The following is a 17,258-nucleotide window of genomic DNA, read 5'->3' on the forward strand; positions in this document are numbered from 1 at the left end:
GTAAGATACATTGTCATTTTTGGGATGGTGCAATGATAACTTGATTCTGTATAAGATTAAAAACCTCTCCCCAAACTTGATGCAATAAATTAATATTTTATTTCTTAGTATCATTTTAGAATACTTCTTGACACTAATTTTTTAATAAAAATAATAATGCTTCACAAAAAAAATTTTTTTTGTAAGAGTAAGCATTTTAGATTAGAAGAAAAAATTATTCTCTAGCATAGTATATAATGACTATTTTTCCATGTTCAAACTGTCCAACTATATAAAGTGATATGTCGTCGGTCAAATTTAATCGACTTCTTGTATGAAGTAACAAAAACATGTACGGGCTGCATACATAAAATGAGAAATAAGAGTTGCATTTTTAAAATGAACACATTGCATATTTATAATTTTAACTTTATAATCACTGGAGAGAATTGAAAGTGCAATGGATTATTTTAAGAGATTTGCATTAAAAAAAATTCATTCAAAGAAAAGAAAAAAAATCAGTTTGATTTTTTAAGATCATTAATCTTTATTGAATATGTAAAGTTTTATCATCATTTAACTGATATTGCATAATATAATCACTAACTGAAAGCAAAGAAAAAGTTACAAAAAGATATCTTCAGTAAGCATTAATGCTCACTTTGGAATTTTTCAAAAATTATTTAAATCTGACAAAAGTATTCTATTGAATTACATTTAGTGAATATATTATTTAATATCAATTAAAGTAGTAAACATATTTTGTATATTTAAGTGTTTGATTTTAGTTTTAAAGTAATCCATTTTCAACTACTATGTTAGTTTGCATATTATCTATAAAATGATATGATAGATAAAATCAAAATATTAATGTTTTTTAAACTGAAATAAACCTCTAACAGTATTGAATAATCAAATAAAAACAAAACCTTTAAATACCAGTATCAGAACTTTAACAAAAACTCTGAATGTTTTCAGCCTTCACCAAGGCATGCCTCAGCAAAATCATTGTCAAACTAACTATATGTAGATTGACTGATGTATGGTTCTCTCCATATTTATAGCCAGTTTTTCAGCATTAATAATTTTGTGTCATTAATTATTGATTTATATTTCTGTTGTTGATCATACCTTTATTTAAATATATGGAAAATATGTGTAATTTATGCATGGTATTGGGCATTTGAAGCTTTTTGCTTTATTTTAAATGCATTCTTTCTAATTTCTTAACTTCTTATAACTAATAATAAAATCAAAAGTTCAAAATAATTGCTGGATAAAATAAAATTGACAGATTTCTACATATGTGAAAATTTTATCTTATATGTATATGCTTATCTTTCCATAAAGATAATTCTGTAGTTCTCTTTAGGAAATGTTCACAAACCACATAGCCCAATTGAAGGGAGTAAAAGTAAAGGTAAGGGTGTGACTATACAGACATGAATCTAGTAGCGAGCAAGAGGTTGTGAGCAGTATAGTTCTTGTAAAGGAAAACCATGCATGAGCGAGAAGTGAGGAATCTTGCTGGCACCAGTGATTTTCTGGCTCTTACAAATATCTGACAAGTTTGATACTTATTGCATCTTGCCTCTTCTTGCTGAATACCTCATATGCACTTTAGCATGAGTAGAAAATGGCTTCTTGTATCTTTCATCTACTGTATATATAAAGAGATTTTTTTTTCAAAATATAGATATACATAAAGTCATATGACAGTTTATAGCAGGGTTGTCCAACCTTTTTTCCTAATGGGCCAAATTAGAAATTTAGGTACATTCAGCAGGCCACAAAGGTACTTTATATAAATATATGCTTTTAAAAAGTTCAAAATTTGAATATCAAATTTTAATAACAAATATATATAATTACAAAAAGTATTGTATTATTAAATGTGATTTTTGACATTGCCTTCCTTTTATAATATTGTCAATATTTGCTTTTATGGCACTAGTCTTAATTCTAAGAATGTTAGTTAAATGAGAATTACTAAACTTATTTCTTTTAGCAGTTTTGATGTTTTTCATGCATGAAAAGAATTGTTTACAACAGTATGTTATTACCAATTATGTCATTACGATATCAAAGTGTATCCAGTGAAACAAGAATAATTTTTATGATGTACTTTACCAAAATAAGTGAAAATGTACCTAAAAATTTTAGAGTGCAGTGGGCCGCGGGTTGGACATCCCTGATTTATAGTTTATATCAGTTTATATCAAAACTGATTAGTCATATAAACTACAGATATAACATAAAGTCATATTCTGTTTAATTAACAAATTATAATAAAGTTCTTTATCCTTTTGCTGATTCCAGATAGGAGGAACACCAAATTTTTGTTTTCTTTTTGTGTGTTCACTATGAAATACTGTAATCCTAATTACAAAAGTTTTTTCTTTGCTAGTAGTAAGAATTGTAGTCAAACCATTTTGATTTTTACTTCCATACATTCATGCTTACCTGTAATGAGTTCAATGCAAACATGACATCATTATTTCCATATCACTTTCTCCCATTCACTCACATCAGTGTACTTATACTGTACTTAACGAGAACAAGAAACATCACCTCTTCTCACTTGCTCGTGTCTGCATAGTCACACCCTAAGTCAGTACAACGGCGGGAGGGGGTTTGGGACTGGTCATATAGCCTAGCCCCTTCTTAAAAAAAAATCATTTGGAATTGTATCATAGCCTATTATCTGTCAAAAAAGTTGTATGTATATGATATGCACTTGAAGAAACACAATATTTGCAAAATTATTAGAAGAAGCAATGTTAATTACTGACTCTAATCTGTTATGTGAGAAGTTGTTGAGTGACATTTGATGATGTCACAGTTGACTCAACTCACTATCGTAAGTTGAAGTCAAACATCAACTAGTTTGCAAGTCCACTCAGTAACATGGAATTTGTGACTATAAAGTTACTGGTTTCAGGCTAAAGAACATTTGCCATAGGAAAGCATAATACAAACAGAAGGAGGTCCAAGTGGACTTGTTTAGTAATATGGTGGAAAAGCTAGTAACAGTGAGGCACCTCTAATGATTAATTTTTTGGATGAACATATCAGATTTTTCAGATATCATATTTTTATTTGATTTAGAGCAAAAGATAGGTAAAATTATGGGAGTATTTCAATTGGATGGCATTGGTCCTCTAAAACTACTGATAAATAGAGAAAAGTAATGATAAATTATATTTGTTTGTTTTAAATAATGTAATTGGCAGTTTTCAGAATGAATTGGTTTATTACAAGAAAATTAGTATGATTTTTTATATTATAACTATAGTCTATTAAATTTAGTTACATACAGTATATATTTTTGTAGATCAATAAAAATATAGCTCATTGGAACATTATATTAATAATTAAAATTAAATTAATGAGTAATGTTTGTACATTAATATACAGCATAGAATTTTAAATATTGAAATATTTAATAGTAAACTAGGAAAAACTACAAATCATAAAAAAATCCTCTTATAATGTACAATTAAATCTTTTGTAAGCATACTTAAAAATTAATTTAAAAAGTTATATTAAAAATGTGTTTGTATCAAATGAAAATATAACAGGTTTATCAATAGTCTACAACTAAATGATTTAATTTATGAAACTTTTTCATAGATATGGATTAATTTGAAATATAATGTGAAACAGAAAGCATTGATGAAAAAGAAATCATCTGGAAAGACTAGTGGTTAGGTTAGCAAATGGTCATGAGTTGTTTTCATTATGTAGTGAGAAGGTGAGAATAGTCAAATGTAAAGGATAATCATGTGATGCTCGGAAAGTTACTTCTCATGCTACAGACTCTGCTACAATAAGAAGTTATAGTGAGATGACACACCTATCCCATCAGGCATCACGAGTAGTATCTCGCAAGTAGATCTCACATAGCAGACTAGAGCCCCTGAAGGGATAATAAAACAGCAGTATGGATTGAGAACTCATGATGAGACAGAAGCATGGGTCTATGTAATGGGGCTGCAATTTTAAAAAATTGTAGACCTATAAATTCCCACTATTGTCTGTCTGTCTGTCTTTCCTTAGTCTCGAGAATGGAGTTAGATGAAAGACGAGACCACATATGGAAACCTTAAGAGTAGAAGGTCCAATTAATTACAGTCGACCCCCCTATAAGATAGAGATACGTTCCATTCTCTAGGAATCCGCTTTCTTACGAATCCTTCCAATCACAACCCGACACGTATCAAGTTTACGGACTACGGCTGTTTGAAAGATTTTCTTCCATAAAATTAATCGATTCTAGACTAATCCGACTCAACATTTCCAAAATACGTATATATTTTTTGGGAATAATCCGTATAAACTACGCTATAAACAAAAAATTGTAGGATTACTTACCGAGTGTCACCATTCGACATTGCCATTGCTCAACATTGTTTTCGTCGCGGAACAGCTCAGCAAAGAGCGGCCGATTTCTAACAACTTATTTTTCTGTGAAAACTTCGTAGAACTTCGGAGACATCATTAATATAAATAATTTTAATCGCCGTTGAATAAGAAATGTTTCTTTCACAAGAAATGTATAAAATTACAGTACTGTATTAGACTTACGGTACCTAATTTACATACTGACAGACGATAGTTAGCGTAAAAATCTCCGTAGCGTGGCGCCACGCTAGACGGCGGAAATTATATATTTAATTATAACAAAGTTACAATAAGTTAATATATAATTATATATACAGTACCTAATTTATATATAATTAATATATAATTATATGTACAGTACCTAATTTATATATAATTTATATAATACTGTCCAGACGATAGAAATCTCTCCGTAGCGTGGCGCTACGGACGGCGGGAAAGTAGTTCGGCTTCCCGATGACGTTTGAGGTGTTTATAGGGAACTTTTACTATTTTTTACGGATACCGGTAGCAATTTTTTCGTAGTTTTATAGGAATCGTAACTATAGGGACCGTAATTATAGGGGGGTCGACTGTATATAAGAACTTCCGATGCAAACCAGAAGTCGTTATTTCAGTTCAAAAATTTTTCCATGAAAGGTGTTAGATAGATGACCAGCATGACTATTGTTAACGATGTACAGGGGCAAGCCACCACTAATTTGAAATGGAGAGCATATATTTTAAATGAAATAAATTAAAAATGATTAAAAATTGCAGGCCAGCATTGTGATGTCACAATAAATAATCGCTTGTTACACAGTTATAATTAATTTATTATAATATAAAATGAGCTTTAGAAACAGACATGTGAATGGAAACATGAAAAAGATTGATACTGTCTGACTCAAGCTACGATTAATAGAGTGGTGATAATGTGACAATAACATCACTTGATGTAGCACTCTAAGTGTGGTAAACTTCAAAGAAATACTTTTTATATCAGCTTTATTATACGAAAGACCTCTCATTATTGTACTTAGCAGAAGAATAGATCCAAAATTTTGTATATGTGTGTGCCTTGTAATGTTTTGCCACATTCTGTGTTTATTTTTGACTGATCTATGTGTCTTTGTTTTATTGTGTGTTTGTTTGTTCCAGGGAGTTACAAATAAACTTATATTATTCTCCCACCAATAGTTTAAATTTAAAAATATAATAGATAAAAGTGCATATTGTGGTTCATAAGCTTTGAGATAAGGTTTGTATAAAATAAAAAATTCACCAGAATAATTAAAATTTTGTAAAGTATAAAATAAGCTCCATTACAGTTGATACACTGTTGAACATGCCCAATTATTATTATACCATTGAAAATGCCTCTTTTGTAATAGTCTTAAGTTTGTTCATTACTAGTTACAATTTCAGAAATGTCATTGAATCTTTGGCCTTTCAAATGCAATTTTAATTTTGGAAATAATAAAATACTGTAGCCTGAGGTGATAAGTCAGATGAGTAGATTGGGTGGGTGATCTATGTTATGATGTATTTTTAAGCCAAAAACTGTCATACAATTATTGCTCCTTCATCAATGCATGAAAAATGAAATGCAAGTAAACTTAAATTAAATTTAAAGAAACAAAAAAGTAAACTTTTTGTTTCTTTAAATTCTTAGTTAAGATGCAGAGAAGTATAATTTTCAATATTTTGGATTCTGCTATCATGCAAGAAGTGATTCATCAATCATTTTTAACTGATTCTGCAACAGTGGCAACATTGTCTGCTTGACTTGTGTGGAAATCACTATGCTCATCATTATCTATAGATTTTCTTCCTTTACAAAATCCAATATACTGTGTCTATTCAACTTTTCCACCATTTGCAAAGTTTTGTAGCTGATAAACTGACTTTAAAACAAAAATTAATCGTAATATATTGCTCTTCTTTTGAATCCATAAACAGACAAAAACACATTTCACAAAACAGTATTGCATTTTATATCAGATAACTGTTAACAATTCAAATTATTCACACACTTTGACAATGGTTTTGAGAACATAGTTCAGATGAAAATGACTAGATAGTACCACTACATGGTTGTAAAAACACAGTCTTGCAAGTAAGAAATTAACTATGTATTTAAAGAGTCTAGCCTTCTTAGACTATGTGGTTTTAGGGATAGGAGTGACTCGTCTAACCACAGAATGAAGGAGGGGGTTGAAATTTGTAATATAATGGGTTATGTGGTTTGAACATTCCATTGTGGATGATTTAAATGTTTTTTTATTGAGACAATTTCTTTTCTTAATTTACATTAATTTATTAAAACAAAGAAACTATTTAATTTTTTACTATTAAACTCAGTTTACAGTACTTATAATTTTTAGAGAAATTTTTATTGTGTATATGTGGTGTTTAATAAAGTATAATGTAACCTACCAGTGGCAGAATGAATAAAACCACAACACTGGTTCATATTGGTTGCAGGTTCACACTTAACAAACAGGCTGGCCATATGGAATTTTCCAGCTTTCTTTATGTCTCTTAACTTACATCTAAATAAGGCCAGTTTCCTATAGAAAGTCTTCTTAAAGGTAATTCCCTTGACAGACCACCCATATGTTGCGCTTTCTTATTCTGTATCCTTGTAGTATACTGTCATACATTGTTTCAAGAAAATTATTTACTTATAGTCCTTAATTTTTAAAAATGTTAATGTTTTTTGGATCAATTCACTAGTTCTTCACTATACCATAATCCTTACAGAAAATCATTGTATAATAAATTATCATCAGTGATAAAATGGAATTATTTAATTATGAATAATTAGTTCAACACTCAACAGCTTTTAATTATAAGATATTTAATATCTGTTCAATGTATTACTGTTATTTAATAGTTTGAAAGCAAGTCAGATACATAAACTTGTTAATAATAATACAAATTTCGACTGACAGTCAACCAATAATAGTATAATACAATAGACCATGCCTGATATAACAAATACACTTTAATACACAAATATGTCACTATTAGTCACTGAAGTAAATCACAAAAAGTTAAATACTCCAATCATCATTAAATAAAATAACATCATTCTCTTGTCTCCAGATGATTCCAATAGGTCCACCATAACTACAAGCAAATTCCCTTTCTGACATATTTTCACAATCAATATTAATTTTCAATATCACTTCTTTAATTTTTGTAACCAAAAGTGTAACATTCCATATCTTCCATTCATATGTCAATACACATCGTGACTTCCAAAGTATCCGTTTAGTCAACAATCCAATTTATCATATATTTGAATGAATACCGACAATTATTATCAGTTTGATACTTGACACTAATCCATGTTATCTTTGTCTTACAGACCTTTTCAACCCATCACCAAACTTGAACTGCTATAGGACACTCAAAAAACACATGAAATATTGTCTCCTCCCATCGATACCTCGAGCACCTTGCATCTATGCTATAACAATAAGTACTCAAAAAACTTTTAGTCATCACTACATTTTGGATAATGTGCCACGATAACTTGTGCCACTCCGCAGAAGGAAGCCCACATTTTCCCAAATAACATTCCAATTATATGATGACAATAACATATTTTGACTTATGGATATTGGAAAAATTGCTTATGGATATAATTATACAATATCCCTGGACGAACCTGTTGAACGTCCAATAAAATTTGACTATCTTCATCCATAATTTGACCTAAATATTGTCTCCAACTACGATATTTCTTTTTATTACTAACAAGGAACGGTCTATTTCCTCCTATCTGTGTGAAGCACTTAACAACAGAGCCAAGAATATATTCTACCACAAACATCAGTGGATGAGTGCAGATTTTCAAAACATTACACATATTAGATAACTGCAATGCATACTCCAATCCCTTCAAGTCCCAGATTCCCCATCCCATCTACCATTATTCCAACTGTTTTTCATGATCTTTTGACTCATTGGCTCAAGAGTTTTTCCAAACAAAATTAAAAATTTTTCTTTCAATTAATTTAATACCTGAAATTCTCAAACTTGTTGTGTAAAGCTGATATATTATCCTTGAATAAACTGCCTTATTAATAATTTTTACTCTCTCAGGCATATAGTACCAGTTATCATCCCATTCTTCAATAGCATTCTCAATCTTTTGTAAAATCACTTTCACAGTCTTTTCACAACTATTTGAACCATACCAAATTCCTAATAACTTATTATTATTTACCCTATCTACATTCATCATATCTCATCGCAGATCACCATAGACATTCATCATCTTACATTTATTTTCATTAACCACCATTCTAGTCAATTTACTAAACTTTTTAATAATGGACACAGTCCTATTCATTGCCGGCTGATTAACCAAAAAGAAACTAATGTCATCTGCGTGTGCTATAAACTTAACATGCTCGGCCATTCCCAGTATATAGATAGGAGTAATCATTTGAGCAGACTGTATATTTTTCAGAAGTAAATCAATATAAATCACAAACAATAACATTGCTGATGGGCAGACTTGCCTCACACCCGCATCACAACTAACATCAGTAGATGTTCTTCCATTCATGTTAATTTGCGTATACAGTTTATAATAAAGCAGTTTAATTCTATTTAGTTCATTCTCATTAAGACCATATTTATCTAAAATCTTCCATAATATCCCTCTATTAATCATGTCGAAAGCCTTTTGGACATCAATAGATAATATAGAAAGTGTAGACTTTCTCTCAACATAAATATCTTGAATTAATTTAGCAAACATTATATTATTCTGTATTGTATGATTCTTAATGTCAGCACTCTGTGTACTTACAATAACATCTCTAAATAATATTTCTAATCTTTTGGCCGTCACAAAACTAAAAATCTTATAATCTATATTGAGCAGTGTAAGGGGCCTAAAATCATTAATATTGGATTGAGTCAGAAATAAGTTCCGTTTTCTAAAGTGAAATGTATTTGCCAATAAAATGTTCAACAATAGACTTTAATCTAATACATATTCACCGTCATTATTAAAGACTTCCTGCTATTTTTCGGGCAACTTGTCAATTCCCCTTGCATAAAATTTTGATGGTTTTGAATAAAAAAATTCCTGAACCTGGTCATCATCTTGGAGGCATTGCCCTTGTAAAGCATTCTGTAGTGCCCAGAAAAGATGGAAATCTGTTTGTGCCAGGTCCAGTGAATATGGCGTATGAAGCAAAATAGACAGCCAAACTCCAAAATTTTTTCCTATGTAATCTTCTCTGTGTGTGGCCTTGCATTATCATGCAATAAGGTGATCTTTTCTCTGTTAACAAGTGCAGGATGCTTTTCTTAAAGTTTTAGCCGAAGTTGCTCTAACTGTTGTACTGTAAGTATACATTTGCAGTAACAGTTCATTGTGTGGCAACAATTCAAAATGGATAATTTTTTGACAATCTCACCATACATACACAGTTTTTCTTCCATGCACACTAGGCTTAGGGTCCAGTTGTGGCTGGTCATATTTGCCAACCCATTGTCTTTTTCGAATGACATTTTGTATGTGATTCACTTTTCATCTCCTGTAACAATTTTAGCCATAAAAGATTCCTCTTTTTGCCAAGAAAGCAAGGTAGCAGCTATCGACCTTTTGTCAGCCTTATTCTGTTCACTGAGGTTATGCGGAACCCAAACTCCCAGCTTGCTCACTTTTCCTAGTTTTTGGAGGTGACAATTGATGGTTGATTGGGATGTGTGCAGCTTCTCTGCTAACTCCCTCATCGTCTGCCGTGGATTCTGCTCAATCAGAACCTTTAAAACATCATTGTCGAAGTCTGAGGAGTGGCCTGGTCTTCATCTTTTAAGGACAAATCACCAGAACAAAATTTTGTAAACCACTTTCGAACTGCTCTGTCTGAAATTACACCACTGCTGTAGACATTGCAAATCTTTTTTGCTCTTTCTGTAGCATTATTGCTGAGTTTAAATTCCCACAACATGATATGGTGTACATGCACTTTCAAATGTTCCATTTTAAATGAATTCAAAAAACAATTTTTTATTACATTATTGACACTTCAGTGTTAAAATTTACATTTATAGACTATTTGCTAATAGCCACTAATAAAACTCAGTTGAAGCAACACAACATCTAGCAAGTATTTGACAGTCATTTACACCTATCCGTTAACAAAACTTATTTGACTCAACCCAATAGAATTACCTATACCCAATTTTACTAATTAAAAACATTCGTCGTTTTGTCGCTAAAAATGTATAATTAAATAATTTAAAAAGTATAAAAGAAATAATCTTGTTAAAAAACTTATAAAATTCTAATGGAATACTATCACAACAGGTGCTTTGCGTACATAAATTACAAATCACACTTTGTATCTCTTCCAAGGATATCACTTTATCTAAAATACTCTCATTTTTATCTTTAATAGGTGTTATACACTGGGATAACTCCTCCCATAATTACTCGTCTGTATTGGGACATTTATATAGTATAAAACTTAATAAATTCATCTGTTATCTCATTTATGTCTGTAATCTCTGTATCTTCAGTAATTAATTTATCTATTTCTATCCGTTTCTTAGCCTTAATTTTCTTATTAAACAATGTCCGTTCAGCTTCCCTGTTAATTTGCAACCTTCCATCTTATAACGAATATAATTCTCATTACAGTAATACCCCGAACTTATGCGATAGGTGGGACCGAGCGGTAACCGCGTAAGTCAAATTCGCGTAAGTCGGGGTATAATTTCGCATATAAATACGTACAAATAATTTTTAATTGGAGCCGGAGACTAAAGAAAACAATAATTTAGAAAAAAATGTTTAATAAAATCTTAGATAATACATATGTATAACAAATTAGGCCTATATTATTTTACAATTTTTCACATTTACTTGATTATTACGCCATAATTTTAACATTGTTTCCATCTCAGCGATAATACTGTGACGTTTACGAATGATGCTTGAATTTAAAGATTGAGCATTTTTCACAGCTTCGAGAATTTTTTCTTTGCCTTTTATAATTGTTCTGACCGACAATTCCGGTAGATCAAACTTCTTTGCCAATTCACAAATTTTCATTTTTGTATCGAAGTCTTTAATAATGGGTACGTTCGTAAAGTCAAACGAGTTAAACGCGTTAGTAACGAATCGTTCGAAAAGTCTAACGAAATAGGAATAACGATGACGTCATTCTCGTTTAACTCGTTCGACTTTACGAACATACCCAATGTTAACTTTACATTCCAAAGATAAAGTTTTTCTTTTCTTGTTTGATGCAGAAGAATTAGTTCTACTTCGTTTGGATGACATAGTAGAGTCTCTCGAGTCTCCGTAGATATAACAAACACAGAAATAAATAACACAAAATAAATTGTAGCTATGTGTGGATTCCGCGCGACACATCTGAACATATAAGCTGAACAATAGTGTGGGGGGAGTGAGTACTCGAGGGTTGCGTGGCACTCAAAGAAAAGACGAATTGATGAGATTTGAAAATCGCGTAACTCCGGGTTCGCGTAAGTCGGGGTATTACTGTATTTTTATGATCATTCTCAGTATTTATTTCTTCCTGTATTACTGTTATCCCAGCAAATGATTGGGAGGACTTGCAGTCTTATTCTGCTCTGTTGATGCTTCTTTATCCATTCCATTTTCTTTTTGTACAACCTTTCTGTCACTTGATACATGAATTTAGGCTGTGGCACAAATTGGGGCCAAATTTGCAGACCTTGTTAATACATCATATGCTGGGATAACATTACACCACCACCACCACCATGTATCAATGAGATCTGCAAATTTGGCCCCAAACTTATACCACAGCCTAAGCTCATGTATCAAGTGACAGAAAGGTTGCATAAGAATTATAAGAAGAAAATGGAATGGATAAAGAAGCATCAACAGAGCAAAATGTATTACTGATTGATAACTACATTTTATAATGCTTTATTAAAATTATATTTTCATAATTGAACTTGTAGAAGAATTTTTTTTTTATATTTCAAACTCATAATAAACAAGTTCTAAGATTGGGTACTGATATTCCTAATCAATCATAAAATTTTGCCATTTATGCAACTATTTACACTGTATAAAATCAATCAATCTTTTATCTGTCAAATATCTTTCTATGAATTATATTAGAGTTTTTAGGATTTGAGTTCTTTATTTTTTATTAACCAAATGAATTCTCTCAATTTTTCTACAACAGAATTAGGAACAGAGTTAATAAGAAATAAAAAGTTCTGAAGAAAGATACATTTTTATTAATTCAATGTAGCCTTAGTTTTTCCTGTAAATTGTTAAGAGATCTTATATAGTTTCTGAACAGTTGAGACATTGGCATCAGCTTTACAAATATTTTTTTTTAAGTGTGTTTGCTTATATCATGTTTGGGCTGCAATTTGAAAAAATTGTAGACCTATAAATTCACTCTGTCATCTGTCCATCTGTCTTTCCTTAATCTCAAGAACAGAGTTAGATGAAAGATGAGATCAGATATGGAAACCTTAGGGAAAGGAGGCTCCGATTAACTGTATGAACTTCTGATGCAAACCGGAAGTTAATGTTATTTCAAAATGCATCGAAGTATAGTTATTGAGATTTAGATTAGTTAAGAAATTATATAAATCTATAATAATAAAAATGTAGATAAATTGTTAACATTTATAAGTACTTATAAATATTTGTAATAATGTTTATTTCTTATTGTAATGATTATTTTTAGATTGTAACAAAAGAAAAAACTTATGAGTTATGGAATGTCATGATTCAGTCTGGTAAGGAGTATGCAAGAAGACATCGATCGCAGAGTCCATTAATGTATGCTTATTATGATACAGAATATCTTGGTAAGTTAAAGTCAAATTAATTATAGAAAACTCTGTTTATGTACCTCTAATATTTTAATGCAGCTTCTCACCTGATTATGTTAATAATTTTTATGCAATAGGTCATTTATTTACAAATGTATTAGCATTATTTTAATTTAAATCCATATAATGCATCTGAATTTAATATAGTATTTAATATTATTGCATTTGTTTACATATATTTAATTAATGTTTGTATGAATACAATTTAGCCATAATATTTTTTGGCTTTTAGCTACAATTCTGTGGCTGATAAATTATGCACCTAGCCTTAGAATTATAAAATAGATGATAAATTTATTTTTAAGAATTCAAAAAAATGATTGAAATACAGAATAAATTAAATTTGTACTAATTTAAAAAAAAAAAATCATCAAATTACAAATATACAAATGTGTGAACCACCGGGAAGGGAGGGGTAGATCTCCCGATCCGGCAACAGGTTGTTAAACCCTTTCACTGTCAGGATGGGTGGAAGGATTCTTTTTCCCGCAGTAACGGGCTTTAATGTTTCGGGTCAAGTGGCAGAGGGAGGAGTGCGTCGGTGAGACGACAGGCGATATACGAGTAAACGAGGAGGCCAGATGTAACATAAGGAAAATTAACAATTTATTAATGCAAGTTCGGGTAGTACATCGTCTAGTTCGCGTCCCTAAAACGCGGAGAGACCGAGAGAGAGCTTACAATAATTGGTTCCATACCTCTTGATCTGTTATCCACTGAGGAAACTTATCCACTCTTTGAATTAGGAAAATTCACTGGTTAGGGAAGTTTACTGATTAGGAGAGTTCATGGGTTAAATATTTGAATCAATGATTTAGGAAAGTTCACTGGTTAAAAAGGACACTATTTTTAAAGTTATCGGCTCCTGGCACCTGCTCTGGAACGACTCCCCCGAGAAGGGGAAGGAAGGGGTTTTTATAAGATCGGCGTGGGAGAATGGTCACGTGATTGATTGTTGTGAGGTAAAAGGTACGCAGATGGGTCAGAGTTGTTCCCGGGACCATGCTAACTATCAACTTTGGAGTTGGAATGCGGGATTAGTTTCGAATTGAACAGATGTTTATGTCGAACATAAACGAAAAGTTTTTTTCTGTTAGGTTTCACTTTAAGTTAAAGGAAAATTTAATAACATTTTTAGGCGAATACAGGACAATTAGTCGGCAAAATAATCGGTAAAAATTCCGAATCTCACAAATGTAATTCAAATAATAAGGAATAAAATTCTCGTAGTTGTCGTAAAGTTTTAAAAAATTTTTCTTTTTAATTATAAAATGGCATCACTATTTTTAATTTTCACAGTTTATTTGTTTTCATGACATTTAATCTATATAAAAGTTATTATTTCTGTAGAAATTCAGTTTTCCTCTCTCATCAGCAAGATATTGCCATAATTGAATTGTGAGAGAAAGAAAACATTTTAGAAACTATTTTAACATAACATGGGATGTGGTCAGCAGACTCAACAGTTCCAGAGCAGTTGAGTATTTTTTCTGCTGAATGCCCTCTATAGCAGTGGCGTGCCGTCATTAGAAGCGGTGGATGCGCCGCTTCCCTTATATTTTCTAAAAAATAAATACATATTAATTTTAATTATATGAAAATAATCGCACAATATTTTATTATAACCACATTATGTATCTTATTACAAATTTCTATACTACATGTGAAAAAAAAGATAAGATTGCTATTGTATATTCAAATATTAGTGGCGGAGTGGAAACATTGTATTGTCAGCATCCAAAAAGCCAGATTTGCGCATGTGCTTTACAGAGCACCAACCTCACTCGGTTTAGCTGGTGGAAGCCTAGGACCTTGGGTGGCTGCTACATATATAATGCATCCAATTCTATCCAGGACTGGTTCTGGGCTGTTAGCCACCCGCCTGCTAGATATTTGGCCGCCCTCGCCCGATTATGTGAATCATGAGTAGATTTATAACTTAACCCAACTGATAAGAATTTACCTGTATGTTTTTATGATAGTTTTCTGTATAGTTGACAGGAGTTTAAAAAAATCCGTTAAAATATTTGATATATTTATTCTGCTCTCCGATTTTATATTACTCACGGATTTCAATGTTAAACCAGTGATATTACGATTTCGTATATCCCATCTCTAAGGGAATGTAGAAAAAAACGTGTACAATTCTTATATAATGTTAAAAAATTAACTGTTACTTTGGTAGCATAATTTACAACCAAATTTAATGAGTGAGAGATATGCACGAGGTACAGAAAAAGCTCTAGAATTTATTTTCCTTAAATTTATGATTTATGTATCCGTTTGTCATAAAAATTTGTCTTTCCACTTTTTCCCGAGACTACAAATATTCGAGTACAAAGTAACTGGTTTCGACTTATTTCTACTTAAGAAGTAGTTAAATAATTAAGCGATTAGGGAATTGGGGACGTAAACAAAACCCTGACGAAAGAGCTGAAATTTTACTTAAACAAAAGCCTAACCGAACCAATCTCTAGCCAAGTACAGTGGGACTGATTTCTTTGAAATATTAGATGTAATAAAGACAGACATTTTTCCAGTTCAACGAGAGTGACCGAAAAGTTGTAAATTTTGGAAATTTCCGTGGACGACAGCTGGTCCTAAAATTATTAGTTAGAAAACAAACGACGGACAATCTGTTAACTTTAACATATTTAGACTCTTACAGCAATGGTGAGAAACATTTAAAATTTACAAGAACCCTGTCCCGTCTTTTGAGGTATATTAGTGATACAACAAAAGAGGCATTTGAAATTGACCAGTATCGGCACCCTCGGGATTTGGCAGCCCGCGTGCATACACGCACTGCACACCTAGCAGGACCATCTCTGATTCCACTCGTAGGGAGCTATTTGACTAAGTCAGTGTTTTTCAACCTTTTTCATTGAGTGGCACACCTAATTGAAAAATAAATCGTGACACCCTTGACCAGCGGCGGATCTAGAATCTGAATAAGGGGGATACTAATGGGCCAGATGAATTTTTTGCAAAAACGAATATTACACGCAATGCAAAAGTGTTTCTATGTGTTCAAAATCAAAATTTAAGTTCATTGAATTTTATCGAAATACCTACATGTAAAATAATAGTCTTGCTATTGTTTTTTTAAATATACTGATAGTTTTATTATCAAATATATCATCATTTTATATTATCATTTTATTGATAAACAATTTTTCTTAAGTTTTTTATACTATTTTAATGCATATATAAAATAAATATTTCCTTACTTTTTCTTATCCTTTTCATATCAAATTTAAAAAATTAAATTAAAAGAATGATAAAAATTGTTTATTTGTCATCATTGCTTTTGAATACTATGAAATTGTAGTGCTACAGCACTAATTGTATTGTACACAAATGTAATGTCTTGTTTCGGTTTATCTCGTATCAGATTATGGATCCGTGTATGTAAAATTTTCGTTCATGTCGGAAAATCACCTTTTTGTGGTGTGTGCTCACTGATTGGGTGAGGGTTGTAAACGTAGTAATGACGTAGTATGTATCAGGGAGACGGTATAAAAGGGGTGGTTTGCCTGAAGAGTGGACTTTTTTCGTCTCAACCTTGGATTCTAGAAGTTCTGACGGGTCGTTTCGCTGGATCATCTTTGCTACGAGAAAAGGAGAAAGAATGAACTGCTGAGGAGGCTAACTAAAATCCAACTCCATCCACGTGGACATTGTGAGGTTCGACTGAATAGAGGTTCCTAAAGGAAGAGAACATCAACACGAACAATTGTAAGGTGATATTTCTTGTGTTATGTCGGGGATAAAGCAAACCCTCGTGGTATGTAATTAGAACAGATCTTGTATATGTTTCGCGGTTGGAATTGTTCGGTTCAATTCGGCTAGAGTATTTAACCTGAACTGTAAGAGACCGTGATAGTGTAATCGTCACAGAATAAACACGCTTGTTTTCTTTGTTTAACAATTTTGTCATTGTGAAGTCCTTATTCTCCGTTGTCATACCCAACCCTAATACCTAGTATACCCAGGTATACCGGGGATAA

General features: G+C 31.5%; 1 protein-coding gene across 1 annotated transcript in view; it reads left to right on the forward strand.

The window, feature by feature from the left end:
• LOC111637031 (lanC-like protein 3) overlaps positions 1-17,258 on the forward strand; it is a 29,647-nt gene that overhangs the window by 805 nt on the left and 11,584 nt on the right. Inside the window, exon 2 of the mRNA XM_023382433.1 lies at positions 13,101-13,224. Coding sequence (XP_023238201.1) covers positions 13,101-13,224 — 124 coding nt within the window. The remainder of the gene's footprint in view (positions 1-13,100; positions 13,225-17,258) is intronic.

Source organism: Centruroides sculpturatus, unplaced genomic scaffold, assembly GCF_000671375.1.
Source record: "Centruroides sculpturatus isolate CEXI.00-Female unplaced genomic scaffold, Cexi_2.0 scaffold1042, whole genome shotgun sequence".
Classification (NCBI taxonomy): Eukaryota; Metazoa; Arthropoda; class Arachnida; order Scorpiones; family Buthidae; genus Centruroides; species Centruroides sculpturatus.